The sequence below is a fragment of the Salarias fasciatus genome, chromosome 15 (assembly GCF_902148845.1).
Source record: "Salarias fasciatus chromosome 15, fSalaFa1.1, whole genome shotgun sequence".
Lineage (NCBI taxonomy): Eukaryota > Metazoa > Chordata > Actinopteri > Blenniiformes > Blenniidae > Salarias > Salarias fasciatus.
Genome location: NC_043759.1, coordinates 16,012,302 through 16,039,954, shown reverse-complemented (window position 1 = coordinate 16,039,954; position 27,653 = coordinate 16,012,302). Strand labels below are relative to the sequence as shown.

The window sequence follows — 27,653 nt, the reverse complement described above, 5'->3', positions numbered from 1 at the left end:
CTGTTCACCTTGCATGTTCTTCTGCAGGCGTGCCATTACCCCGGTGAAAAATAGTTTTGTGTGTGTGTGTGTGTGTGTGTGTGTGTGTGTGTTTGTGCTTATCTGTTTGGAAAATAAAATTAAAAAAAACAAAACATCCAAAACCAAATGGGAGGGAAAAAACCCAAAGAAGTGAGTCTAAGTGTCTCTAAACATTGATTTAATTTTTGAGGCACTGCTTTTTTTTTTTTTTTTTTTAGCGTATCAAATGAATGTTGAGTCTCCACCAGCACTTTAATGTTGTGGATTAAGTAGGCACTGGTTGATTGAAACCAGACGCTTCTGCTTAGGCTTCCTCCACACACACACACACACACACACACACACACACACACACACACACACACACACACACACACACACACACACACACACACACACACACGTAAGCCCACACATTGTTTCAATGGACTTTTTCTGAAACGAGCCATTTAAGGAAAATATATTTCCATCGTGTTTTATATTTTCTCATTCAAGCTTGTTTATTTACTTTATGACAGCTCCAGGATGAATCCACTTTGAATAATGAATGCCTTTATCCAGCTATAAATGAGCTGCAACCCATATCAAATGCACGGACACAGTTTCTCAAATATTTAAGCCAGACTTTAATCGAGCTACATATCACTTTTAAATGATGCTTCGCCCAGAAAAAGGAAGAATTGCAGTGCAGTTTACCCCTTTAAAACAGCTCAGAGAAACTACTTTAGATCAGGCTGTGTCTATTTAGTGCAAAATGTCACCGAGCCAAAGCGATCCGAGCATCAGGAAAAGCTTTAAAACAATATCCAAAATGTTTACTTCTCAGCAGATGCCCATGTATATCTTAAAGGCCAAAGCGTTTCCAAATTATTGACTGAGGTCTGATCTCCTCTCCGATTTTGCGCGGTTTAATATTTCATTATATCCCCTTTGGCTTACGGGGCTTTGTCCCGGCTGTGTTCTGCGTTGGTCAGCACATGGCCCGCAAACACAGACACGTACAGACATGCACACAGACTCCAGCCTGCAGAGCCCAGTAAAAACAAAGCCGGGCTCTGCCAGTGTAAACACAGGCCATTGTTATGGGCACTCTTTCCCGCCTCGTATCTTCGCGCCCTGTGGCGATCCGGGGCTCTGAGAGGTCCGCACTCTGGCGCAGCTCCACTCAGTACAGTTATATTTAAGAACTCCTCGGAGTCGTTTGTCCTGTGTTTATGTGGCCGTGTCATTATAATGCATGCTGCGGAGTGTGATTTATGTGCTTGGGTTTCGCTCCCTTGCACTCTTCTTCCACTGTTTTACTGGTTCAGTCTTAAATGCCTGGCTCCTGAAGTGTGGTTTGTGGGTCGTTTATTCCAGAGGTTTTAATTATTTTTAGAAAAGCAGTCATCTATGTACTATATTGTACTTTGCAAAATTTAAGAAAACCCCAAAATGCTAGCGGTGTTGCACGGTAAAGGGACTGATCTGAGTGTTGTTTTATGCCAGCCTGCGCTTGCTTTCATTTTCCAGCCGTGTGTCAATTATAAGTCCTTTAACTGTGAAGGAATGCGAATGTCACATCTCTCAGCTGTGACCCTGGGCCACATGTGCAGCCAATTAGGACCAATCAGAGAGCTGTAATCAGGGCGTGGCGCTAAGATGGTGGCAGCGTGGCAGTGGGGGGGGGTAGTAGGACCCCGTGATTAGTGTGTCAGGACGGTGATGAAGAACAGGGGGGGGGGAGCTGCCAGGCCAAATCCCATTTCTTCGGTTTGCAGCAGTTTCTACCCCCTCATCTGGGGGCCTGTGTTTATTTAGCTTGAGCCAACCAGACCCGGGTAAAACCTGGTTTCAGATTCATGGTGCTTTAACCTTTCCAGCCGACAGATTGGTGTGGTTTGCCACAGGGGATGATGCAATTACAGAAAGGTATTTAAATGCAACTATATATGTTTTTATAATATGCAACTCGCCTCGCACTACATATATGAGGAGTTCCGCTCTCACCGTGTTATGCAGGGTAGTGAATGGCAGACTGGAAGAAAGAATAGAAGTGGTTTACTGCTCAAGCTTCTCCGAGCGCATGTGAACCTGATTGGCTCTGCACTTTTCTCCAGTATGATAGCATCGCAAGCTTTCATCCTGCTTACATCGCTGTTTTCGTTAAAATAACACACAGACCCACATGCTGGGTTTCTAAGGCCTTACAGGGCCTTCCGCTGTCCGTTCATTTCCTGCTGACTTACTCTCAATTGAGCCATAACTGCTCAACCCTAACCATAACGCCGACCCTAAAACACGTCTTCACCTCAACATTTTGTCTCACGTTCATTTCTCACTTCAAACTTGGCTCCAAAAAAATTCTCCCAGTGTCGACGCTCAGCTTAAGGTTCTCAAAGTATAGAAAAAACAGATCGCTCTCATAAAACTTGACTTTGAAAGCTTTGCAATTGTGTTTCGATTCCTTTACGTGTGCTACATGATTATATAATTGCTGAGACGGCTAGTTTAGACTCAGAATATCATAAAAATGAAATAAGATGTCCTCCGCAGCCTCCTCACAAACCGCTGTTAAGTGTTTTCCATGTGACGTGCTTTTGAGTCAGATGTAATACTGACCCAGTTGTCTGTCCGCAAACTACATGACCGCTGCAACATCGCCCCAAGAAAAGCCCCTCTAACCAAGGTTTCCTCTCAGTCCGCTCTGTCAGAACTTCTGAGCGTAAACCTGTAAATGTCAGTGGTTAAATGCCCCGGCGCAATCATTTCATCAGTGCTTACAATTGGAAAAAGCTTGTAATGCGTCCAGGAGACAGGCGGTAGTGGAAATGGGGGGAGCGTGGTCTGTATTTCTCCTTCCTGTGCTTTGATTGGCTTTTGGAACAGTGCCAAAAAATGTCTGGATATTTGATCAGTATGTTTATTCATTGGTTTCTAAACAAGTTTTTTTTTTTTTTTACCCCAATTTCCCCTCAAAAGAATTACTGCCTTTTTTTTTTTTTTTTTTTACTGTTTTTACATTTTCTTGTTTTGTTTTTACCTGATTTGTATTCATCTTATCTTCTTCCATCTTGCTCTGTGACTTGTATACATTGGCTACTTGCAGCGTTTTGACATTTCCCTCTGCCCCACGCTTCAGTGTGTTTCCTTGACAGATTATTTCTGCCGTTGACTGACTTTATGGAATGAATCTACACATGAATGGCATAAATGGAGCTGTCTGAACTGAAATGAACTCGCACGACCACCGATGTCAGCAAAACCTGGAGGCAGATATCCCCCCGATGGCCTGTTTTGTTTGTCCAGACTATTGAAAATAGAAAAAAGAAAGAGAGAGAGGGAGAGAGAAACAGCTGGATGGGCAGTCACCGGCTGAGCTGGAAACCACCACCCATCAGACGGGGCAGATGAGCACGGTGACCGGAGCGTGGCCCCGCCTCCAAAAACCGCATGTGAGCAGGCAGGAATGTATGGAGCCGCGCTCCGCTGCGTGGGTTTTTGCGTCTGGGAGGAGGAGGGCAGACTCCCTGACTCACAGGACGCCGTTAGGTTGGGGGCTGAGGAGGTGGGAGCAGCTTCGCTTTTGGGAATCGGCGTGCAAGGTCAGGGGGAGTATGTGAATCACTGCCATGACGCTGACTGCAGCCGTCTACTGGGTTTAGCCTCCCATCAGTGTTTCTGCTTTTATTTAATGCTGATAAAATGCATTGCTTTTCTTTTAATCGTGGTCAGCAACGTCCTCTGTGAAATATAAAATATGACTCTCTGCGCATTAGAACAAATGAATCACTGCCATGTTTTTCCAAGCTCTGTTCAACAGAGCTGCAGTCGTCTGCTAATGAACTGAAATGACTAAAGCTGTTTCCAGAAACGGAGCACAAGAGGCACTGATGAAAGAGCTTTGTAGTTCAGGTGTCCAGAAAAATACTGTAATGAATTGCATAATAAATACCTGCATTTTTTTTAAATTATTATTATTATTTCCTTTAACACTAACCTTGCTGTCTTCATCCCTTCTTTTCTTCAAAGTTCCAAAGAAGCTGTTGCAGGAGCAGGGCCCCCGACCACCTGTGTACCACCCGCCACCCAGCACCCATGACCCCAACATAGTGGGAGACGGCCCTCCGGAGGGGAGCTCAGTCAAAAGGCCCGACGCTGTTCCAGGTGAGCAGAAATGACAAACATCTAAGCTTATACACACACACACACACACACACACACTCATGGGCCCCCCACAGAGAGCAGTTAACACTAAACAGTCTTGGGGCCTCCCAGCGACCAAGGGCATCCATAATTCAAGTCTCAAACCAGGCCGCATATGTACGCATATTGAAAGTCATACAAGTTCAAGTGTTTCCATCTGCTATGAAACATAAAACTATTGCTTTAGAGCATTTATGAAAGAAAAGGTTTTGCAAGATGCAGTGAGTGCACTACACTCCCAAATACTGTGGGAGGAAGAAGGAAGTAGTAGACAGAACAACAACAATTAAATGAAGGAATGAAAACAGAGACGCCAGCGAGGAAAGAAACTCCAACAAAAAGTCATTCATGAAGGATGGTGGCCCGCATCCAGCACCATAATTATTCTGCTCAGCTACCGGCACCGTGATTAGGAAGATAGATGAATGAATGAGGAGTTCCGAGGGGGGAGACAACAGAAGATGTGTGCCCCAGCATTGACGGCGTCCGATGCATGAATGGCTTCACTTCCGTGCGCCGGCCTTTAACAGCCTTTAACACAGTCGGCCTGGAAGAACCTGCTTTTCCTCCGGTTTGATTGTGTGATAGCAAACAGAAGAAGGAGACTGTGAAAGCCATACACGACGTGTTTACATATCTGTCTGATGAGATTGGACCTATATAACAGAAAGCACAATGAAGGTGGTGCAACTCGAGTTTATGATCTGATCAGAGTCCATGTGAATGGCACATTGGATTACTGCTTCCCATTGTTGCGGCGTGTGTGTGTGTGTGTGTGTGTGCATGCCTTTTGTGTGAAATCGGCGTATGTCGCTTTTCAAACTGTGTTTTGAGGGAAACGCCGACAGGAAAGGTAGGAGAAACGCCGCCACGTCACACACAGAAGCACTTTGTGCTCGTCTCTTTCTGATCTTAGTCTGAACAAAGAGAGGGATTCTTTGCAAAGAAAAGTGCCAGCTCCTCGTTAAAGTGGTGTGCACGTCACAAACGGCAACATCGGAGTCTAAATCAAATCAGATGACATTCTTGGTGCATTTAAATCTGCAAATCAATGTGTTTTGATATTCATGTACATGGGACAACGTGATCTCTCAGCTGGAAAGAATTCAGTGAGATTAACAGAAAAGTGACACTGTAAGCACAAATTGTTTGAATGGATTAAATCTTATGGCACAGTTGATATTTATTTATTAGGCTCATGTTATTTTCAGATGAATAGGAGTCAGTTTTCCTCAGTTCAGTGTTTATTTTAACCCTCACATCCTGCTCAGGTCAAAATCGACCTATTTTGATATTTGGGAGCGATAAAGAAAAAAAATCCTAAATAATTTTATACTGGAATTCACTAACATTTCATAAAGTGATGATCACATGTAGTATTAAATTCTTCAACACTGTATTTTCTCCCTCTGTTAATATACTTCAGTAGAAGTGGCTTACAGCAAGTCAAATCTTTCTGCCAAGGATTTTAAATGAACACCGTCATATAAAGTTGAATATTGATTTCAGCTAGAGGACTTATTTTATGTCTTTGTGAACTTTGATCTTGTCTCAGATTTTAAACAAATCTGTGTGCCTTTAAACCCTGTTTGGCAGATCGGGATCATTTTGTCAGACTCAGCTCAAAACAAAAGATTCAAGTTATCGACCGCAGGATTTTGGCGTGTTATTACTTCCATCTCGGGTCCCAAATGCTACTTACTCACTGTGGCATTTAGGAACTTCTCTTCCCACAGATTATTTGGCATATTCAAGTATTTCTGTATTTTTCCAGTGAAGTCATTTTTCATCCTTTTTTCCTGTATCACGTATTATACCCAAAAGTACCCAAATCCTCCTCTTTCTTCTCAGAACACACCTCAGTTCATGGCAGTGAAGTGACACAATTGAAACTGTTTTCTATTGACTGGTAATTCATGTGTCACAAAAGCCCGCCGGTGAATATTTGCCGAGCTGTAGAACAGTACATCCAGGTGGAAACATTTACGTCCTCCGTCAGCAATTCCCGTCTAAACTGCATTTATTAGATAAAGAGAGCCTGACGCACCACGGGGACTCTGCAATTAGAGGTCAGCGGTGCGGGTGACGGTTCAACAAAACATACTTAACATTGACAGAAACGTCTGAATATCTCCACACTCACTCAGACCTCTAAGCCTGAGGTCACTCCTCTGAATGTATTTTTGTATCTTGGATTTTTCATTTAAAAACAGAAATTGATATTATGTGTCTGGCTTCTCATTGTTTGCACACTCGGAAATGCAAGAATGAAACTACAGGTGATGGGGGGCGGGGGGGAAATCGACAAGAAGGAAGTAGTTGTTCCGTCTAAAAATAGAACTCTCACTGGCAGCAATTTAAAAACTCTTCAGAATCCCAACATGCAAACTCAGGCCATGTGGTTTTCTGTTTCCAAACGACCTGAGTCAGAATGAACATAACAGAAACGGATGTTTGGTTGTCTTCTGAGTCACTCGGTTCCACAGAACATGTCTGCGTCTCACACACCATGCTCCTCTTTACGGGAGAGGATCTGCAGCCAGCTGCTCAGAGGCCGTCAGTGACTCACTGTTCTCACTGGTGTCGTCACGTAACCTCAGACGATACACTCCAGCTTCACTGTAAATCCAAACAACACCGTCATAACCTGACTGGAGATGTGGCCAAGACTCCCTGGCTGGGATCTCAGTGCGCCCGTATTGTAAAAGCTTTTAAAAATGGTGAATATAAACACGTGTCTGAGAGAGTTTCTCATTACATTTAAATGTGTCTTAAACTGCTTAACCTTTATGTTTTTTTTTGTTTTTGTACAGATAAGAAAAAGGTTAGGGAGACCAACCCAAACGAGGAGAAGTCTTCAGAAACAGGAAGCGAGGGAGGAGGTGAACGTCCAGCGCGGCTCCCGGAGGTCAATCCCATCATCAACTCCACCTCCGGCGCCAACATGGCCCTCATCAGCAACGCGCTGGCAGCGTACACCTACATATCAGGTCGGACGGCCCAGCGTGGCTCTCGATCACGTGTATAAATGCTACCACCTCTGGGTGAAGGCAGGTCTCCAGTCCTGTCCTGGTATTCCTGTAAAGAGGCAGAAGTTCTCACTACTCAGCCGTGTGGCCTTTGGTATTGTTTTTCAGTTGAAAAATGTCATTTCAATAAGAAGAGGAGATTCAGATTCAGTTTCTGAAGATGACAGGAAACATTGCAGAACATTGCAGGTGCATCAGGGTTTTTTAGATGTCATTACTAAACCAAAAGGACAAGCAAAGGAAGTGAATTACCAGTGCAAGGAAGATAAATGAAGGTCAGATTAAATGTTTTGTGTCGGAAATCAACTGAGCGTAGCACTTCCCTTCCTCATTTTCATGTTCTGTCCTCCTCTGCTACAGACCACCCAGAGAGGGCTGCGCTCTTCTTCGTCTGCGGCGTGTGTTTGGGGCTCTTCCTCACCCTCTTCGCCCTGGTGGTCCAGATCTCCTGTCGCACCGACTGCCAGCCCCGGCAGCGGCCTCCCGCCAAGAAGCGAGCGCGCCCCGCCGACTCGTCCTCCGACTCCAGCGACTCGGACTCGGACTGGGACACCACCTCGGACCTGTCGGCCCGGAGGCACCGGCGCTTCGAGCGCACGCTTAACATGAACGTGTTCACGTCGGCGGAGGAGCTGGAGAGAGCGCAGCGGCTGGAGGAGAGGGAGCGGATTATTCGGGAAATCTGGATGAACGGGCAGCCCGACATACCAGGGACACGGAGTCTCAATCGGTATTACTAAAGCCTGCTGAGGAGCGTCCATAAAGGGCTCACTAGTCTTAAAACCGAATTTTATGATGAACTTGAGCTGGACGCAGAAAGAGACGCTTCGCCGACGACTGTCCGCCCTGAGGAGAAGAGTGGAAGGCTTTGCAGACTGAACCGGTTTGCTTATTCCTCCGGGTGTCATTAGCGATACCCCGCTCACAGGAGAAGAAGCTCCCACTCCGCTTTCTAAGCTCACCTTTCTGCCGGCACTCACTCCCGGAAGTGAGCGGTTGAAAGGCTACGTTGCCTTGCCCCAGACCTCAGCAGGCCTTTTTTTTTTTTTTTGAAGTGAGGATTTATGCGATCGAAACGGGCCTGCAGGAACTACATGGTGACCGAAGGACCAGGGCCTCGGGTGGCCTGTTTCACGCAGAACGCAGGGCAGCCGGAAGAGACTTTCCGCTCAGTACCCTCCAGTATTCCAGTGTGAACATTAACAGAGTGCAGAGCAAGTTCATTCGCGACGGGACAGTGGAAGACAATCTTTCCAGTGAATAAACCACACTGCCTTTTTGAGCTATGTCAAAACCAAAAGATATCGTGGGGGGACTTATCGCGACCCTTATGAAATATATTTTATAATATTTAATAGTTTATTGATGTTGTGTATTTTTTTTGTTCTCAAGTATGGTTTATTATGAGATATTTTTATACTTGGCGAAGGTTGTCCGGCACCTCAGGGATGCAATCCTAGTGTTTGTGTTTGGTTGATGTATTTGCTTCCTAAGAAGGGGATCAGCCCATTTGAACAGCTTTGTCAGCGTTTCCTGAAAAGAATTAGCTATCATATAAAGAGCCTCAAAGAGGTCTTAGTGGCTTAAACTTATCTTTTGATGCAGTTTGTTTAACTTCAAGATTACAGCTAGTGTGTCTAACTGGTCAAACTATTTATTAATTGGAAATTTTGCGTTTTTTTTTTTTTTTCCTCATCGTAAATATTTCCCTCATGGTCATGACTGTTGCTTTGCTGAAGTGGAGCATTGTACAAATCTGAATGTTTCTGTTGAACATTGCACTTGCCATTTCCCCAGATGTAAAGTATGATGTACCAGAATATGCCAACTTTGTACCAGTAGTTTTTGCTAGAATCTTTTTTTTTTTTTTCTGGTCATTGCTCACAAAAGATTGTGTTGTTTTCACATCTCGTGCCAACTATGCCCTTATTTCAAATGTATCAGTGCTAAACAGATGTTCATGTCCATCTGAAGAAGGAAATGGCACTGCAAAAAAAAAACTTCACAACAGACATATGACCTGTGTCTCTGAGATCATGCTGCCAGTTTATTGATATAAGCTATTGTTAATCCAGACTTGTTTGTGCTTCTCTGGATACAAGCATAACAATAACCAGTTTTCATCAGAAAGCTCTGTATTTTTATGAACGAGAGTTTAAATATATTGTACACAGGATATAATAGGTTCCTCCTCAAGACCACCACTCTGCATATTTTTTTTTTTTTTAAGAAAAAAAAAGGTATATAAAGTGCCAATTACTGGTTACACAAGACCAAAATATGACTTCTGTGCTTGGAATAAACTGTTCAAAAAAACAAAAAAACAAAAAGCTGACTCCCATCCTTGAGTTTGGTGTTTTGTATGTGATGCAGCTTTGTTCAGTTAACAGTTTGATACTGCAGATGGTGCATGACTTACATAAGTATCAATGTACGTATTAAGTCATTTTCCTCAGGGATTAATGAAGTATATGTATATATTTTTTATTCTTTTATCCATTTAAAAGCCTGGGCAACTGCATCAGCGAGCTTTATTGGCGGAGGTCGCCCCCTGGTGGTGATGTTAGACCTCAACAAGATTCAAAGATCACAAGGACAATACTACTGATATTAATAAGAAAACCTGTTTCATGACTGCACGTGTTCGTTTATTTGTTAAAATGTGTTCACTTTTTTTTTTTTTTTGGATCGGAACTTAATTTTCATGAAATGTATCAAATCGCTTTTGTCCTGCCGTTGCCATGGAGACCATAAACTCACTGTGGGTCGTGAAGCAGCTTTACACAGAAAAGAAACGGTACCGCTAAATAAGAGAAGAAGAAAAAACTACCCGGGAGAAGAATTTGGGAACATATACTACTCTTTCTATTCAATTTGGGATCGAAAATGACCTACAATTTCAACAACCACGGAATACCGTTTTTACCAGGATACTCATTCCGGGACGTGTCGGTAAGTACGTCAAGTTTGAACGTTAACGTTTTGAATGCCATTCTCGACTATGCTAGAAGTTATAACTCCAGAGTTTTTGCTTAACTTTGAATAAAAGCAACATTTGGTACAAAGGAGAGCAGAGGGTGACATTGTTCTTTTGAGACTTTTTTGTGTGTTTAACTTATTGTTATGTGTTCTTATATTCAATAAAGAACTTAAAATTTGGGTTTACATTTGCCAATCTGCATTTGTGAATGTGAAACTTACACATCAGTTATTAAATTAATAATATTGTAATAAATTTATTTTTATCAGCAAACTTTGAGTTACACTTATAATATCATCAATCTGAACATTATTTTTAGTGTTACACTAGATATAATTCTCTATTTTAGCCATAAGGTAATAAATATAAGCAACTGGAACTGGGATGGTAACTTTCTCCACTTAATAACGTTGGCATGGCAACGACATACCACCCAGAGAAGGATTAAAATTGGTATTTTTTGTTGTAATTAAATTTGTTCACTGGTGGTTTATACATTACTTGATTTTATTTTTTTTTTTTTTTTGGGGGGGGGGAACGTATCCAGTTTCCCTTTTTTTTTTTTTTTTTTTTTTTTTTACTGGATTCAACTTTGCTCATTTGTTTCCTCTTAAATGATCTCTTTCTCCAGAAGTCAGCATTTCATCGGAGCCAGACACTGGGCTATAAGAATGGCTACGCTCTGCCCCATCGAGCCAGTGTTCGCCCTGCGCAGGACAGTCTTTTATCAGAGTATCATCTGACCCATCAGGACATCACTGACCTTACTTATGGACCCGCCGACCAGAAGCTGCATAAAGCCTTCATTCCAGCCCACGTCACCCTGGACAAGAAGGTCCAGTGACACCCAGACGTAAAGGAAAATGTGGGGTAATCCACAACCACAATAATGTCCTTCATTCGCTGTGTTTTAGGTGCTGCGTTACTATGCATACTTTGTGGAGGACGTGTTGGATTCTCCAGAGGTGGGGCAGTGCGTGCGCCCTGTGGTCATCTACTACTACCTAGTGGATGACAGCATGTGCATCTTTGAGCCCAGAGTGCAGAACTCCGGGACGCAGCAGGGAAAACGCATCAAACGCCAGCGTTTTCCTAAAAATGACCGTGGGGAGTATTACAAGTGGAAAGACCTCAACCTCAGAATGGACCTGGATGTTTATGGGGTCAAATACCACATCACACAATGTGATGCATTCACAAAGGTACAACACTGGCCTGGCTTAAATATTTATTCCGTTGAAGAACCTCTTCTCTTGTTGGAATATGTATCCACTTGTGTCTCTCTCTCATGATCAGGAGTTCATGGAAAGTGAGGGCATACTTGTGAACGACCCGGAGCCGATGCCGGTAGATTCTCACAGCAAAGATCACCAGAAGCCTCAGCCGCCGTACAGCACTCCCTCCAAATTGGACAAGCTGTACCAGTTCCTCAATATGGATGGCAAGGTGAAGAACATGCCACTAATTCCAAACTCAGTCACTTGGATGCTTTTAGTGTCCTCACACATCAGATTTTATAAAAACCAATCTAGTACAAACAATCTATAAGATTTCAATAATATTTTAGAGCCTCTACCTCAAGTTTCAAAACCTAATAAATATTGTTGTTGTCATTTGATGTTGACAGTAATGCCAGTTCTGCTCTTTGTCTAAATGCAACCTTTGTCTTTGCAGGTCTTACGTTTCTTTGCTCTGTTTGATGATGCTGATGAGACCCGGTTTGTTAAAATCCACTACTACCTGGTTGATGACACAGTAGAAATCACAAACGTCCAGGAGCCAGGCAGCAGTGACGATCCTTTCCCTGTTCTGCTGCACAGACTGAAGATACCCAAGCAAATCAAAAAAGGTGTGATTTAATGTTTCAGGAAAAAACAATCAAACCTTCAGTTTTCTTTTTAACACAACAAATTCTGGGATTGGTTTTTCCTTTTATTGCACTTTTCTACTATTAAAAATGGTTCTTTTCAGAGAACTTCCCCATCTGTGTGATGGAGGTGTCAGATGAAGAGGTGGAGTATTATTCCCCCAAAGACTTCCAGCTGGGTCAAACGATAAATCTGCTTGGTCGAAGCTTCACGCTGTACCAGTGCGATGGCTTTACCAGAGAATACTACCAGAAGAACCACCCAGACATGGAGATGAAATCGGTTGAGATTCCAAAGAAATCTGATGTTGTTCAGGACAGGAAGAAGGTGAAATATTGAGATTTATTTTGTGCAAAATTCTCTGTAGTTTTGCGTTTGTTTTTTTTTAATCGTCACTAATTTCTTCCCTTCACATATTTACAGGAGGTTCCTCCCTACAATGGTTTCGGTTCTCTTGAAGACTCACTTCAGAATTGTTTGTTTCTGAACCCGAAGCCTCCCAAAATCAATCCATTAAAGAAGCTGGAAAAACAAAACCAGGTGCTGCGCTACAGTGCCCGGCTGGTGAGATATTTCCAATTTCATTGCCTTTTTGATAAACTTGCTATACAGATCGACTTGTACCACTCCATTACTGTAAAGTAAGATAAAATCCTCGAGTCTAAACCTCATTTCTCAATTTCTATCTCAATGTAGGATGAAGTTTCTTTAGTGACTCAAAACTTAACTCAATCTACAGATAGAAACAAGAAAACATATTTCTGTCTCACCTCGCAGGAATCCCCACACCCCGAGGATGAAAGCCGCCGTTTCATACTCTCATACTACCTTTCAGATGACATGATCAGTATTTTTGAAAAGTCCTCCAGCCTCTGTTTCTTTGGTGGCAAGTTCTTAAAAAAGACTCGTGTCCCCAAACCTGGCTCCACGGTGGAAAACCCAGAGTACTACTCGCCTGCGGACTTCGCCATCGGAGCCATTGTGGAGGGTAAGACGTTCATAGCTTATAGTGAGCGTGATGTATTGACATCTAGAATTCTTTGTGTTCTGATAAGGGACTGTAACACATTTGATATCCGTTAGTTTTCAGCCACCGCTTCGTGTTGACCGACGCTGACCGCTATGTTCTCACATACCTGGAGTCCGTCTGGGATCAGATCCCCTCCCAGACTCTGGATTCTATACGGCAAAAGCTGGATGAGGGGACGGCGAACAAGCAGCCAGCTGACCAAACCGGTAAAAATAATAACTTTTCATCCTGTCAATGTCACTTATCTTCTACAAACTGTTAAAGTACTCATGCAGATATTTCTGTCCTCTCTTTGTCAGATCTTGCAGAACCATCTCACGACGAAAAGCCAGTCCTGTGATTACAATGGTGAATAAATTCTTGTGGAGCAAATCACCTTATTTTTCAATTTGTCTTTCAACACGAACAGCCTCTGCAGTGTCAGTTACGCTTATTTCTATTCCACAACTACTTGTTTTCCCACAGCTTGCAGTGTTTTATAAACCAGGCACATTATTGAAAATTGCATGTTTTTTTAATAAAGGAATCAAAAAATAAAATGGAAAAAAAAAAACAACAAAAAGACATGGAATGGCATGCTGTAATATCCAACGTGCATACTTGATGCGTATCTGTTAAGTGACCAGTGACAAATGTACAATTTTCAGACAGTAAGCTCATATCATCAGTAACGATTCAGCTTCAGAATGGACCAGTATAGAAAACAAGCAAAGCTGGCTCAATGGCAAGAGCTGCAATATCTGACAACACTACAACCGATACAGTACTTTTGTTTGAGGATATGCTTCGACACATTCAACGCAGACACACACGCGCTGTGTGCACCGAGTTCACTTTACTTTTAAATCACTCTGCATACAATAGTGTGCCTTTAGGATGGGATAGCAGGATGCGTGGATGTATTAAAAAAAAAAAAAAAAAAATACTGATATGATAAGAATAAATGTCTGTTGGGCTCAAGGCATTTCCTTGGATTTCATTTTTCCAGCATTCAGGCTCGAGTCTGTCACGGCAAGAGTCCATGTGACACCTCAGGACATACTCAACCAGACGCTTGGCGGCCAGCGGCTCCCAGCTTCACTTGTGGCGCCGATGAGAGACCTCGGCCGGCGCTCAGGCAAATGATCGGGCCAGTCAGTGTGCTCTCTTAGGGGGATTTCAGTTTTTTCGTTCGAGGGGAGGCTCCGTTCTCAGCTTTCAGGACTCCGTTTTCGTGGTGACCAACTGTCAGGGAGAATCAGGTTGTTTTTGTTAATACTGGCTGATTTCTCTGGAATCGTTTGCTCCGTGCAGCCCCTGAATCGCATTTAAACTCACGTGAATCCCTCTTCAGTGGCCGCAGGGGTTGTTTTGTGGCAGCCTTCTTGCGAACAGCCTGTTCATGTCTGAACTCCCTCCAGCGCCTCAGCTGGAAACGGATAAACTTCCACAGTAGCCAAGACTGGGTTAAACACACCAGCAGCAGAACAGTCATCCTGAATGGGCCCACAGCAAAAACAAACAAAAAAAAAAAGGTTAGAATTATGGTAATTCACACATTTCTTTTACACTAATGTAAGAAAATTATGTGCTTCCACTGCAAATATGAACCATGCATGTTGTAAAATACCCATAAAAAGAAATCAGCACTTTTAATGGGTACAAAGTGTACTGAGCGTGTTTGTTGGAGCTGTAAACAGTAACGCCACCTTATCAGTACAGTGTTGAAGTTGCCCATGTCCAGGTCCAGCCCCTGGTTCTCAGCACGAGACAAACCAAACCCCACCGAGAGGAACATCAGGGTCAGCGTAGACATCCGCGTAAACACGAAGCTGACCGCCCACATATCAAACCTGACAGGAGGCACACAGCGCATTTGTTGGCAAAAGGGGGAGGGAGAGATAAAACAAACTGCGACAATCAACTCAATATAATGACCATAAAGCTAAACAAGGCCGTTACGCACGGTGCTGTGGAAGTGACTGAAGGCACGTGGTATAATATGTGCAGGTGCAAGATTTCAGCTCTTGTGATGCAGAAAATTTAATCTGAAATGTGACAGTCTCCTCTTGCACCCCATGAGGAGGCAGCTCATTAGAGCACTTCCACTCATTAGGAACACCTGTAAAAATATTTTACTGTTCTGTCTTCCTGTCTCAATCCCTTTAACTATTACACCCTACTTCTACCCAGTGGTGACATTAATGAAGCTTGATCGCGAACAAGACTTACATTTTCTGATGATTCTCATCAGTGAAGTACAAAAGTCTAGCGATGTGAAAGCCCAGCTCTGAGACATACTGGAGGAACAAGAGGACCAGACCCACACGACTCAAACTGCACAGAAAAGAAGAAGTGGGAGCCAGGTCACAAAGGCGTTTAGAGACTTGATGGTTCGCTGTACTGAGATTTTCGGCTGAACGGTGAACTGAAAATTTGAAATAAACTTCACGCAAGCTGCTTCGGCAGGATACTCACTTTAACAAATAGGCTGCAGAGATGTGCAGCAGGTAGAGGCAGATGTACTGGAGCTGACGAGAAATCTCTTCCTTAAAGACAAACGAACTTCATTCAGTTCAAGTTTTTCAGTCCGTTTGTAGAGCAGGGTATATATACAAGCCATCAAAATCCTGAAATGTAAACAGAGCTTATCTGGTCACACTCCAGTGCTCCTCCAGTTCCCACGGCCTCTTTACTGACCTTGCGTACTTTCTGGAAGTAGAGCTCTGGCAAGGCGTGGAGCCAGTAGGCCAGCTGAGTGAGGTAGAAAAACTTCACCTGAAACCTGGAGCGGAAATAAACGCAGGGAGAAGCGAGCTCATTCAAATATTTCCTTGCGCCGAGACACGTGTCATTTATGCTAAAGAGCTTTACACATTTCTGCACTGCTTGTTTCACACAGGAACCAGGAGGCCTCCAAATTTACATAGCCGTTTCAGGTTGAAGTCTAATCTGAGCACATGTTGGAACGATCCCACGCCAAGTCTGCTCAGTTTTGCATGCGTGGAGGAGACGCATGCACGAGAGGTTAGCTGGTGAAACTAAACTGTCTGTAGGTGTGAATGCGAGTGTGTGAGACTGTTTGCCCTGTGATTAAAGCATCCTGGCTGGGGTGTATCCTGCCTTCACCCATAATTAGTCGGGATCAGCTTGCTCAGTTGGATAGAGCTGTGTGCATACAAGAAGTAATACACGTGGAGAAATGCAAATACGCTGGATAAAGTAAGAACTAAGCTGAACATTACCAGTAAGAGGTGACTCAATAAGTGGCAACTGTTTTCTTGCCATATTCTAAGTCAGGCAGGGGAAAAAATCCCAACATAATTAGTATATTTTCCAAGAAATTAATCATACCTGAGATGTACATGGGGATAATTCTCCCAAAGGCTGCTGGGATGCAGGAGATATCCTTCCTGTGTGACAAAGCACAGACAAATCCTTAAACACTTTCGTATTGTTAGCAGCTTGTGTGTTTATGTTATGTGTGTTTGTTTGAGCTTTAAAAATAAGCATGCGGTATTTCCTCGACTGGGAAGTTGACATTTGAATGCTGACGGCAGGAAAGTCTCACTCACCGTTATGAGAATGTAGAAGCTCCACACACTAGACACCAGGTGAAACACGCACAGCTGGCCCGACTCATTGAACTTTGTATTCTTGCTCTTGGAGAGGTGAAGACGTCGGTTCACTTTCTGCAGCGGGAACAATACGGCAGATCATGTGAGCACTGCTGGACCCGGCCACGATGGGTGACATGTTGACACTGTCAGTGTCATGCACAAGGAAGTGTCACAGAAACACAAAAATGTAGGACGCGAAAAGACAGCAGATACTATTTATGGCTGCTGCTGAAAATCCTCCTTTGAACGAGTAATCCTTTCAAGACACTTTGGAAAATGTGGCGATGGCGCTAAAATGAAAACCTCATTCCTCCCTGATGACCTATTTTCACACAAACACACACGGGCTCATGCTTTAAAACAAATAAAGAGCTACTCCGGGTTTCTGTCTCCGCAACTCGTTCCACAGAGTAATGCGATATTATCCACTCCCTGATCTAAAATCACCAAACACCATGTGTTTTGGGGTTTGTTTGTTTTTTTTAACGCATAGCTCAAATGGACTCACTGAATGACTGGATGAAAACAATATGTGAAGTATTTTTGTCATCTGTCGTTGCAGCCTTACTCATGCTGAAAGCAAAAATCTGAAGTGGAGAAATATTTTTATATTTTGGGAATTCCTGCGTAATTTAGAAATTGGGCTTTCTAGTTCTGTGCGTGCAGAGAAATAATAGAACTACTGAATGTTCTCTCTGTGCATGTGTGGATTTTCCTCCTGCAATATTGAAGACATGTGTATTAGGCTAATTGTTATCTCTTACGCTGCCCACAAGGGAGTGTGTGCGTGTGTGTGTGTCATTGTGATAGACCGACGACGAGCCCCAAGCGGTAAAACTTTTCGTCTGTTATCAGCTGGTAAGACTCCACACTCAGCAGGAATAAAATATGCACTTGTGATATATTCCTCACCATAAAACACAAACATTTCAAACCTAACGTTAATGACAGCAAAAAAACAAAGAGGTTCAGTCAGTGTGTGTGTTTAGGTGCTTACATCCAGTAGATACTCCTGGACTACTGCATGGAGGATGATGGCGATGAAGAAATAGAACAGGATGGTGGCGCAGTCCTTCCACCCGTAATGGTACAACGTCACCTCTCCCTCTAAGCACACATAGGTGGGGAGGGAAACACACAGGAGCATGCTTGTAATCAGGTTTGCATTGCACATCCTGATGTGATAGAAAACGGTTCATTAATCACAGCAGTGGCAGTTGACACGGCGACAACGTGCAGGAGCAGCAGAGGCAGAAACGAAAGTGAAACACTTCAACTGTGTCAATCAATGTTTACTCAATAAAGATGATTTTAAATTGAGCCAGTTATCATACCTGGTGATAATGTGGTGACATTGTACTGTGGCTGAATAAACAGGATAGCTGTCTTGGCTGTTGCCTGGAAATGAAGAGTAACTGTGATTAGTCACAAGTCTGAATGCGATCTGAAGAAACTGGTTTAGAACCTTTAAAGCACAGAGTATCCAACAACAGGGTTATCCCTCACCTTGCAGCATGAATATCCCCAATGTGTGACCCCCAACTGCTTTTATATTACACATGTTAAATATGACAGAATTTTATGAGAGCTTGACAAATATTTATCTATTCATCAGCATTTACTTTGTTGCAAATGGATTAGTCGTCCTGCCAGTCGTTGGTCTGAAGACATGCCAATTATTGTGTGAAGTTCCCACACAAACACGTATCATAAAAAGGAAATAAAACTTCTTTCTGAAAGTAATTTGAACAGGAAGTATGGGACTCTTGTGTTTGATTTCATGACGAAGATAGTCTTGTCACAGTTAAAAACGTGTCTAACCTCAAACTAATGTGCACAGTGCTGTCTGGTAACTCACCAAACTATAGTCAACCACTTCCCTCAAGGTGCAAACCCTCAGTCAAGTGGAAACTTTACACTACTTTCATTATTAAAGTGACGATCAGAGTGGCCTGAAATGATACACCTTAGCAGGAATCAATTTCAGTCCATCATCCATACAATTTCATACAACTAAGTGTCACTGGGACAAATCCCACGTGACTAATAGCAAAGGAAGTGCCCACTCTGTAAAGTCAATCTCACACACATTTAAGGGCTAATTGATAGTCACTGATTATTCTGATAGGCATGTTTTTAGACCATGGAAGGAAACCAGAGCAACGGGAGAATATCCATGCACACATAAGGAGAACATGCAAACTCCATGCAGAAAGGCCCTGAAACATGGACTCATCTGGGGATACTGTCAGTGAGGGGCAAAAGTGGTTTCTAACTGCTAGATGTCTCTAGAAGCATGTAACTTAAAAATATTCAATATGCAGTAGATTAAAAAAGCAGAAAACTTCACAATATTGAGAAACTTGGGGGAATTGCAAATAGTAAAAAAAAAAAAGAGAGAGAGAATGTGTTTACGTGTGTTTTCTGGTTGGAATTAGTTGTCAGGTTTGGCTCTTTTTTTTCTTAATAATATATTCTCTGTGTATATTCTCCTGTATGGAGGACTTTGCTCCCTGACTTGTTTGAGACCCTCACGGTGTAACATGTCACCAGTTCTTCCCTGGGCTCCCAGTGGAGAGTGATCCGACACTGAAATGTGAAATTCAAGACTAAATCTATTGCACCGCTATTCTTTCTCCTATTCGCCCCAAAGCGAGAAAAAAAAAAAAGAAAAGAAAAAAAAAAAACAAGGAAATCCCCTAGTTATTTTCTACTAGACCAGCTGTGTGATCACAGCCAGGGATCCGGGTTGAAACCCAGCTGCGATGCGCCCGGGCTGCAGCTACAGAGCAGAAACAACGAGCCGACTAAAAGTCTGATGCACGCTGCTACTGTGAGCAGATAGATGTCTTCAGAGATCAGGGCTGCCAGCAGCGGAGCCCACCGCAGCGGCTCAGAGATTGAGACGTGGCAGTAAACCACTCACGTCAGGCCATCGCCAACTAGACACACAACTTCCGGTTACACGTTTCAGAATAAAACCACTGACGGCTGACGTCTCATAAGGAGCGATTTTTATTTTAACTCCCCCTAAAATGTTAACTTCCTGTCTTGTTTGGGACTTTATGCAGTAGCTGGACAGATTTAAAAAAACTAAATACAACAGCAGACTTACTTAAAAGATATGAAGACACGTAAAAGAAGGTAAATATTGATGGAAAATGTGTTTTTTTTAAAGAAGTTTGTCACGTCCGTAACAACAAAGGGGTTTCTTCATCAGGTGCACCCCAAAGTACGAAACACGTAAATACTAAAAAGCAAGGCACAGAAAAGTTAACGTGTAAAGCAGCACGCGTATAAAAGGTGGGAAATAGTTTAAAAAGTGTCTCTGTGCGGCTCGGTATGGACACTTTACAGCTACTTTGAGAACAGAGCAGTATTCATTGTTCACTAAAAGTTGTTGAAGAAGCGACCTAAAGCCCGCGGAGGTTTGGACTACAAGAAAACACGCGTCCTGAAGGCGTTTGTAGCTTCAGAAAGCAGAAGAAATCTTTTCACGTTCCATCTTTGTCCGTGCAGCAGGCATGCCATCTTAAAACAGCTGAGTGAGGCGAGGGAAGAAAAAAAAAAGAAGCAGAGTTCATCTCACCTCAAACATCAATCCAATCAAAATGAAAATCACCAGACTGAAAACGATGTCTGCGTGGTTTTGTATGAGGAACTCCTGGCTGAAGAAGGGGTAACTCTTGTTTCTTCGGCGAAATGCCATGTCAACTCAACGGAGTATTCCCTGGTATTTTATAAATCAGAATTTTTCTGACTACGAAGTTCAGGAGTTAACTTTCTCGGCGGTCTGCGCATGCGCGTCGTCTTAAAGGGCGAGTGCCATAAATACCTTCTTCGAGGCCATTTACACAATAAGCTGATTTCACTCTACCGTGAAAAAAAGGTAAAAAAACGACTGAACTTTTCAACAATGTAGCACCGTTTGTTTTTTGAATATAGTGAAGTATTGACTTATTTCAATTTATTTAAAAAAAAGAAAGAAAGAAAGAAACACACACTTGTATTCCAATAACCCCAACATGTAGGTTATTTATTGCTTATTTCAAGCCACCAGTGGCCTTGAACCTCACAGTTCAAAGTGTCATATAGGCAGTCACCTGGGTAACACACAAAACCCAGCATCATTTCACTTCTTTGTTTGTGGGTTTCAAACAGCATTGGAGGGGAAAAAAATCTGCCCCCTGAAAACTGCAAGAACACATAAAAAAAAATCACCACAAATGTCCCAGAAACCATATTTGTTACACAACAGACAGCTGAAAGCTTTTTGAAGTCAATGCCTGAGACATTAATTTTTCCCCCTACATAATGCAATTTGCAAAAACATTTCAGCACTTACATGATCAACATGTAAATAATAATATTAATAAAACATCAAACACAGTATTCCCAGGTTGACCGAGTGGCCCAACTAAATGCAATGGCAGTTAATTTACAAAAAATACAGCCTAGAGAGGCAGGGATTTATTTTCCCTCTTATTAGGTTAATAAAAATAAATAAATAAAATCACAGCATCACAGCAATAGTCATATGATACAGAAGATACTTGTGCTTTAAGATGCCAAAATAGCTGTGGCTTATACTGAGATGGTTAAGATTCAGAGGTCAGACACTTAGATCTGGAAATAACTTCTCTAGTGTAAAAGCTGATGCTGACTGTTTATATGAACGACAGCAGTATTAGTGTTTAGCGTCAGCCGTTTCACTCCATGACGCAGCTGTGTGTTTTTACAGACGATCATCAACCTATTGATCACCGTCTTGTTGTGATTACAGTCTGGTAGAACCGGAGTTTTGTTGCACTTTATAATCTTGGAGGCTTAAGCTCTTTGCTGCCAAACAAATATGTTTGTCGAGTTGAATGCCAGGGAGATGATTTGCCCGAGCTAAATACCCCAAAGCTGTGACTACTGAGTTCTTCTGTTATGTTTTCTTGATGTTCAATGGCAGTTCTACTGGAGTGACCTCAGGCTGTTCAGCATTTGGGAAAGCAATGCCTTGAGAAAAGTTCTAGCTCGAGAAGAGTCACAGTTATGCTTATTCCCAAAAATTGCATACACACAGTGTGCTTCATGTATAGAAACAAAGAAATGTGAATATTTTATATATTCTCAATGTCAATGAGAAGATAAATAATCTGTCTCCTGAAAAGCTGGTGTACTCTCTCAGTGAGGGAGAAGCTGCTGTTACTTGCTCCCTGGCTCTGTCACGAGGCAGCTAGAAACTGTCGTCCTCATCTCTCCGGGACATTATGAGCTGCCTCCTGGGACCCGTGAGATGAGGGACACTGGAAGGAGAGTCCAACACTCCAGAGTCCAGTTTGGGAGTGGAAGTGCAGCGCGGGCCGACCCGTCCCATGAGTCCACGAACATCTCTGTGGAGGGCAGGGTCGCTCGGCACTGAGTTCAGGCAAACCCCCTCTTCCAGCCCCCCGGTGTCTCGGTCCAACCGAGGGTTGCTGGCGCTGCTGGGAGACTGAGGATCGGCGCTGAAGTACAAAGTTGAACTTGATTCTGTAGGGCAAAAGTACGGCTCCGGGCTGTCGCCGAACACAGACTTTCCTTCGGGTGAACTGCGCTTGAAATCTGATGCGGGTGACTCCATGGGGCTCTCCATCTCCAGACTGTCATCCTCCTCGGGCTGTTCAGTCGATGTGGGTTCGCTTACGCTCTGGAACTCATCTTTGCAGTCTGAGAGGGGTGCCAGGCCCTTCCCCTGGGACTCAGAGGTGGAAAGACCTTCACAGCTGCCTCCAGCTGTAATGGTCATGCCCTCATTACTTTTATACTCTTGGTTGTACTCCTCCATGTCCAGTATGGCTGCTGCACCTCCAGCTCCATATGCCCTGTTAATTTTACCAAGGTCACCTGTTTTGAGGGCGAGGCGGATCAAAAGCCAGTGATGATGGTAGCAGGGGCAGGCACTGTTCGGCCGGACCCCGCAGTTCCCCGGGTGCTCCAGCAGTGAACCAGCGACACCCGAGAGGGAGAAGCTGCCGTGGTTTTGAATGGAGGGGGCTGGCAGACTTTTGTCGCCAAGGGAGAAGGAGGACTCCCCTTGCTCGATGCATGTGCTGCCCATGTGATTGCGATTCATGCCCTGGGAGATCTCTGTCGACTTGGGATGAAGGAACCGATAGTACAGGACAAGAGAGATCGCACCTGGAAAGGACAATAAAGAAAACATAGAAAAGACTTGGTATTTACCGCGATCGTTTTGACCTTTGCGTTTCACCCCTGTGGGTTCGTCAGCCTGATGCTGCTGAAACTATCTGACAAGCCCGCGTCAGTCTAATTATGATCAATGAACATCAAAACATCTGGGGAGAAGCCGGCTGAATACTGCAGATATGGAGGGAATGACTCACCGAGGACAAAGCTACACAGCACAGAGGTGGGAAGGGTCATGTTGTCCCATGATGCTTCAGTAAGGAAGTCGGACGCGGCCAGCAGCAGAGTGGCATTCTCTATGAACATGAACTGAAGGAAGAGAGAAGGTCACACCATCAGTCATTTGTTGACAGCTTTACGTCACTGCATTCTAAGGACACAGAGGTGACAGTGACACTGAAATCTTTTTGCTTGTGTACACACATCTGTGTGTGTACCTGCTGAGGCTGATGGGCACATGGAGTACAAACAATATACTGAAAATACATGGAAACAAGTGCAAGAGCAACATATTTAACTGAAGTCACATCTTACGGCATAGAAACTGGCCATGCGGAAGCGTGAAGGTCCGTCTTTGACGTTGAGGAAGAGGAAGACATGGACGAGGCCCATGATGCCATTAAAGGCGCGCCAGCACCACGGACCGGTGCATATGTCCGGTTGCTGAGACACCAGCCAGAAAGAGGCCGTGAGCCAGTGAAAACCTGGAGGTCAACGTAAAAATAGACCAGAATGTTCAAGTGCAGTGGATGCAGAGGATCAACTGAAAAGTAGATCAAGAGGACAGGCTGCATCACTTTGCGGATAATTACACAATCTTTTTATTAACTTCAACTCAATAAATATCAAGTCTCCTCAATTATTCATGAATTTAGAGCTATTAGGAACACAGCATTCAGCGCCTCAAATAGCCGATAGCCTTTCTGTTGTTGATGTATGCTGCTAACTGATTGCTTAGTTCCACAAGTTTTCCATTATTGGAGTATATGGCCAACATAACAAAAGCACACTTTTTTTTTTCTTACTCACCTGCTACTCCACAAACCCACCAGTTAAACACCCTGGCAAAGAACATAAGACATGTCACCCTGGCACCCAACATGCCTGCCCTCCACACCAGCTGGCAGAGCAAGGCCGCTGGAGGCATGGCCAGGTGACCCGGCCGTATCAGACAGCAGGCTCGGCTGTACAATACCAAGGACCAGGATATAGACAGCACACACAGACCACAGCAGTAGGCCACTAGGGGTAAAACAGAGGTAAAACTGCATAAAAACACACATCATCTCCTTTTCAGAGCAGTTCTGCAACAATCGATACACCACATTACCTGGCGACATGATGCCCACATCAGTGGACACCACGACATAAGCCTGCAGCAGGCTCTGGGGCAGAGTGAGAACAAGAGCCTCCAGAAGCCAAAGGGCAGAAACATCTGCTTGCTGCATGACGGCGGCTCCCAGCTCTGCCACCGAGCCCTGCATCTGCAACACAGACCTCATGCAGTCCCACAGCCTGTCAGAAGAGGGAGATAGAGGCACACATCAGGGCAGAAACTCAATGTAACCTCAACAAAGGTTTCAATGACAAAAAATGATGGAAATACATCTTTTAGTAGATATTTGAAGAAAAAGAAACATAATAACAGTGCATGTTAAACTGCACATTGTATTTCAACTCTAACAGCATCAAATACATAAAATATCTGAAGATGCTTACCTTTTAAAGATGCCGAGGTGGAGTATGTGTATGACAGAGAGGTAGCATCGCCTGTCATCTCCATCGTCGTAGTACCATTTCACGCTGAGCAGTTGAACCGTCGTCCCCGGTAGAAAGAGGCCGAGTGTGAGGCCTGCCCACTGTGTCTCTTCATTCCAAAGGTAGAACCCTATACAGTAGATGACTACAACACACACAAACAACACACACAGAGGTGCAAGGTTATGTGTTTTGTATCACATCAGTGCAGCTGCAAAGAAAACCCTGCATGTATGTGTTGCACTGTGACAGCTGCAAAGAACTGCAAAGTCCTTGAGAAATGAAAGAGCACACACACTTGGAGCTGCCCTTTAATTAAATAGAAAGCTTCTCTAATAAGATCATACAGGCTGCACCAAAATCCTTAGAACACAAGCATTAATTACCTTAGTTACATAACCTCTATTCTTATGTAGCACCAGAAAGCTTGTTGTGTCAGGGCATATCATTGCTTTACAGTGATAATTTTGTGTAACACCTTTTCATCCTCTGCAAGGGTGACTAAACAGTGCCGGGAAGTATCGTGTCAGGTATTTATATCTGCTAAAGACAAAGTCACACTTAGTCCACGTCCAGTCATCTCTTCTGTGTTGTGTCCTGACCTTGCCCCATTGATCTGCTTAGTCAGGGAATCGTCACACTGTGCTGCACCATGCAGACTGCACGTGCACGCTTTGGAAAGCAGCAATAATGACAGCACCTGAGATATTATCCATCTATTATTTTATCAATACGATCAGGGTACAGAGGGCAGATCAAAGGTGAAAGCTAAGGATTATTCACGTGGCTGCCGAGGACATCGTTATAAATGCTGATCGTTAAACTGAGTCATTGGCTGAAAGTTCTGATCTGTGACCCCTGGAGGACTTGGAGCCCCACTTATCCACCGTGAGCTGCTCTGGACTCTCCCAGCAGCTGCCAGGTTAACAGTAGCGAGTGAGCATCAACACCGCTATCATCATAACGGTGTTTCCAACCTGAACTGAGGCGGTTCCAGCACGAAGCACCATGTCTGTGCAGCAGCACCCTTTCATCCGCCACACATACACGGTAAACAACCCCCGGGCACTGCCACGGTTCAGCCTCGCGGGCTTGTGATCAAAACGCAAAGCAAGCTAGCAGCCCCGGGGGCGAGCGGGAGCGGCGTTCCCCACTTACGAGCGCTCCGTTCGGCCACGATGACCAGCGCCGACACGCCGAGCAGGACCGCCTGGCACCACGCGATCCAGCAGCCGCTCCGCCGGGCCGCCGCCGCCGCCGGCATCCTGCGGACCACCGCTCCGGCGGCGTTTATCATGATGGTGACACCGTGCTGGGCATCCTTCAGCCCGGGTACATCCGCTGCCTGCCTGCCCGCTGCCTCCTCCTCCTCCTCCTCCTCCTCCTGCTCTTCTTCTTCTCTTTTCCTTCTTCTTCTTCTCCCGCTGCCTGCCCCCTGTCAAAATATGTGACGTCACCCGGAGGTTTTAAAGGGGCATCTTCTACCGAGCGGCCGCCGTGACTGCACGCGCCTCCCCCTCCCCCCTCCGTCCCTCCACTTCCAGCTCCGCTTCTTTTGTCTGTTACCCTGAACAGCAAACCCCAGCCTTCTCATTCATCAGCATAATAGGTAAACAGCAGCGTGATTGGTGTTAAATACAAACACTGGATGATGATAATATCTTTGACCTTTGAGTTGTGTTCTTCCAATTAACAGTGCTCTTTCTCAGGCCTCTTATTTAAAGTTGCTGTCACCGATTTGCATTATTTATGTTTTCTCAAATCAGTTGATTTTTTTATTATTATTATGTGCATCTGCTGTTCAGAAGAGGGACAGTTTGACCTTTTGTTTTAGGATTTTTCATTGAATAATCACATTTTCTGTGAGTTATGTTTCCATATTTGAAAGTCTGTCAGGTTGAATTTACATGAATGCATAGAGCTTGGAAACATCATTTGTTGCAGTTTCGTCAGTCTTTTGCAGTATTTTTTTTTTTTTTTTTTTTTTACAATATATACACAGACTTGGATAGAGTTCATGTTGGATTCCCTTTCTGCCGCCATCAGGATATCAGTCCTGGTCCCCCACAACTGAGGTCCTGACTTGACCCAATGCGCCTAAATCTTTAAAGGATTAGATATTCATTTATTGATCAATTCTTCATCATTATATTTAGTTTTTCAATCTATTTATTGATTAATTTTTATACGTTGCTATAGTGGTTTGCACTCTTGGTTTGGAGACCGGGCAGCTGTTTGCATGTTGAATCCCCTGACAGATCCACCAGAGCATTTCAGCATTACAGTTAAAAAGAGAAAAAGCAGTTACAAATGAAAGACGTAACAAACAAACCAAAACAGGCAAAAGTTCAAAATTTAAGAATAGGTTTCATTTGAATTAAGTGGCATGTAGTACTATATGCCCTAAAGTGTACCACAAAGCTAATACCATGCAATTTTTATTTATTTATTTATTTATTTATTTTGCACTCACATTTCTCCAGAAATTTGGTTTTAATTAAATTATACTGGTGGATGAAATGCAGCAATAGTAAGCTGACTTTATAACCTAAAAAAATGGGCTTCATTTATGAAAGGGTATTCATAAAGTAACTTCCTCAAAGATGTCTGTTTTGATAAGATGAAAGACACTGTCACCAGAGGATCGAAATCAGCAGACAGATCATACTACTCAGATTATCTGATAATTTGGTAGACTCTGTACACAGGAATTAGCAGCACCCATTTGATCATTTGCTCTTCCCTTTCATTGTCTTCCACGCAGGAGAAGCTCTACGGCAGCTGGTGAGTACCCCATGGCCTAATCAGCGGTGTGTCCATATCTCAATATTAAAAGCAAAGTCAAAATACATACTAATTTTCTTCAAAACTGGCATATCTAATTAGGTTGAAATTTTCCTCAGGATCAGATCAATAGAAACTCCTGTTTTGTTCTCTGCTGTTCTTTTTCAGGATGTTTTTTTCTGAAGGGCTGATGGATAATAGGATGTTTATCTACATCATCAA

The 27,653-nt window shown here is 43.6% G+C and overlaps 4 protein-coding genes across 8 annotated transcripts in view; 2 read left to right on the top strand and 2 right to left on the bottom strand.

Moving 5' to 3' along the window:
* eva1aa (eva-1 homolog A, regulator of programmed cell death a) overlaps nt 1–9,541 on the top strand; it is a 59,806-nt gene extending 50,265 nt beyond the window's left edge. For 3 of the 5 annotated variants that reach the window (XM_030110663.1, XM_030110666.1, XM_030110667.1), the window contains 3 exons: nt 4,033–4,167; nt 7,020–7,196; nt 7,596–9,541. In XM_030110663.1, the coding sequence (XP_029966523.1) occupies nt 4,033–4,167; nt 7,020–7,196; nt 7,596–7,975 (692 nt within the window). In that variant the 3' untranslated portion in view covers nt 7,976–9,541. Of the gene's footprint in view, nt 1–4,032; nt 4,168–4,910; nt 5,060–6,493; nt 6,927–7,019; nt 7,197–7,595 lie in introns of those variants that run through there. The other 2 variants (XM_030110665.1, XM_030110664.1) reach the window with 2 other exon arrangements.
* Nucleotides 9,542–10,103: 562 nt separating this feature from the next.
* Nucleotides 10,104–13,453, top strand: efhc1 (EF-hand domain (C-terminal) containing 1). Its single transcript, XM_030110830.1, has 10 exons — nt 10,104–10,187; nt 10,847–11,050; nt 11,130–11,417; nt 11,512–11,661; nt 11,890–12,064; nt 12,187–12,410; nt 12,507–12,647; nt 12,861–13,071; nt 13,167–13,319; nt 13,413–13,453. The coding sequence occupies exons 1-10, from the start codon at nt 10,122–10,124 to the stop codon at nt 13,451–13,453; spliced, it is 1,653 nt and encodes a 550-aa protein (XP_029966690.1). The 5' UTR covers nt 10,104–10,121.
* A 639-nt stretch (nt 13,454–14,092) lies between these two features.
* tram2 (translocation associated membrane protein 2) lies at nt 14,093–20,517 on the bottom strand. The gene is made up of 11 exons (XM_030110096.1): nt 20,302–20,517; nt 18,047–18,110; nt 17,710–17,819; nt 16,668–16,784; nt 16,447–16,505; nt 15,793–15,877; nt 15,571–15,641; nt 15,325–15,429; nt 14,802–14,945; nt 14,431–14,588; nt 14,093–14,337 (listed from the first exon to the last, which is right to left on the bottom strand). The coding sequence occupies exons 1-11, from the start codon at nt 20,419–20,421 to the stop codon at nt 14,261–14,263; spliced, it is 1,110 nt and encodes a 369-aa protein (XP_029965956.1). The 5' UTR covers nt 20,422–20,517; the 3' UTR covers nt 14,093–14,260.
* Nucleotides 20,518–21,220: 703 nt separating this feature from the next.
* On the bottom strand, nt 21,221–26,006 carry xkr5a (XK related 5a). Its single transcript, XM_030110462.1, has 7 exons — nt 25,806–26,006; nt 24,609–24,792; nt 24,220–24,404; nt 23,919–24,131; nt 23,424–23,593; nt 23,087–23,198; nt 21,221–22,880 (listed from the first exon to the last, which is right to left on the bottom strand). The coding sequence occupies exons 1-7, from the start codon at nt 25,942–25,944 to the stop codon at nt 21,937–21,939; spliced, it is 1,947 nt and encodes a 648-aa protein (XP_029966322.1). The 5' UTR covers nt 25,945–26,006; the 3' UTR covers nt 21,221–21,936.
* Nucleotides 26,007–27,653: the final 1,647 nt, after the last annotated feature.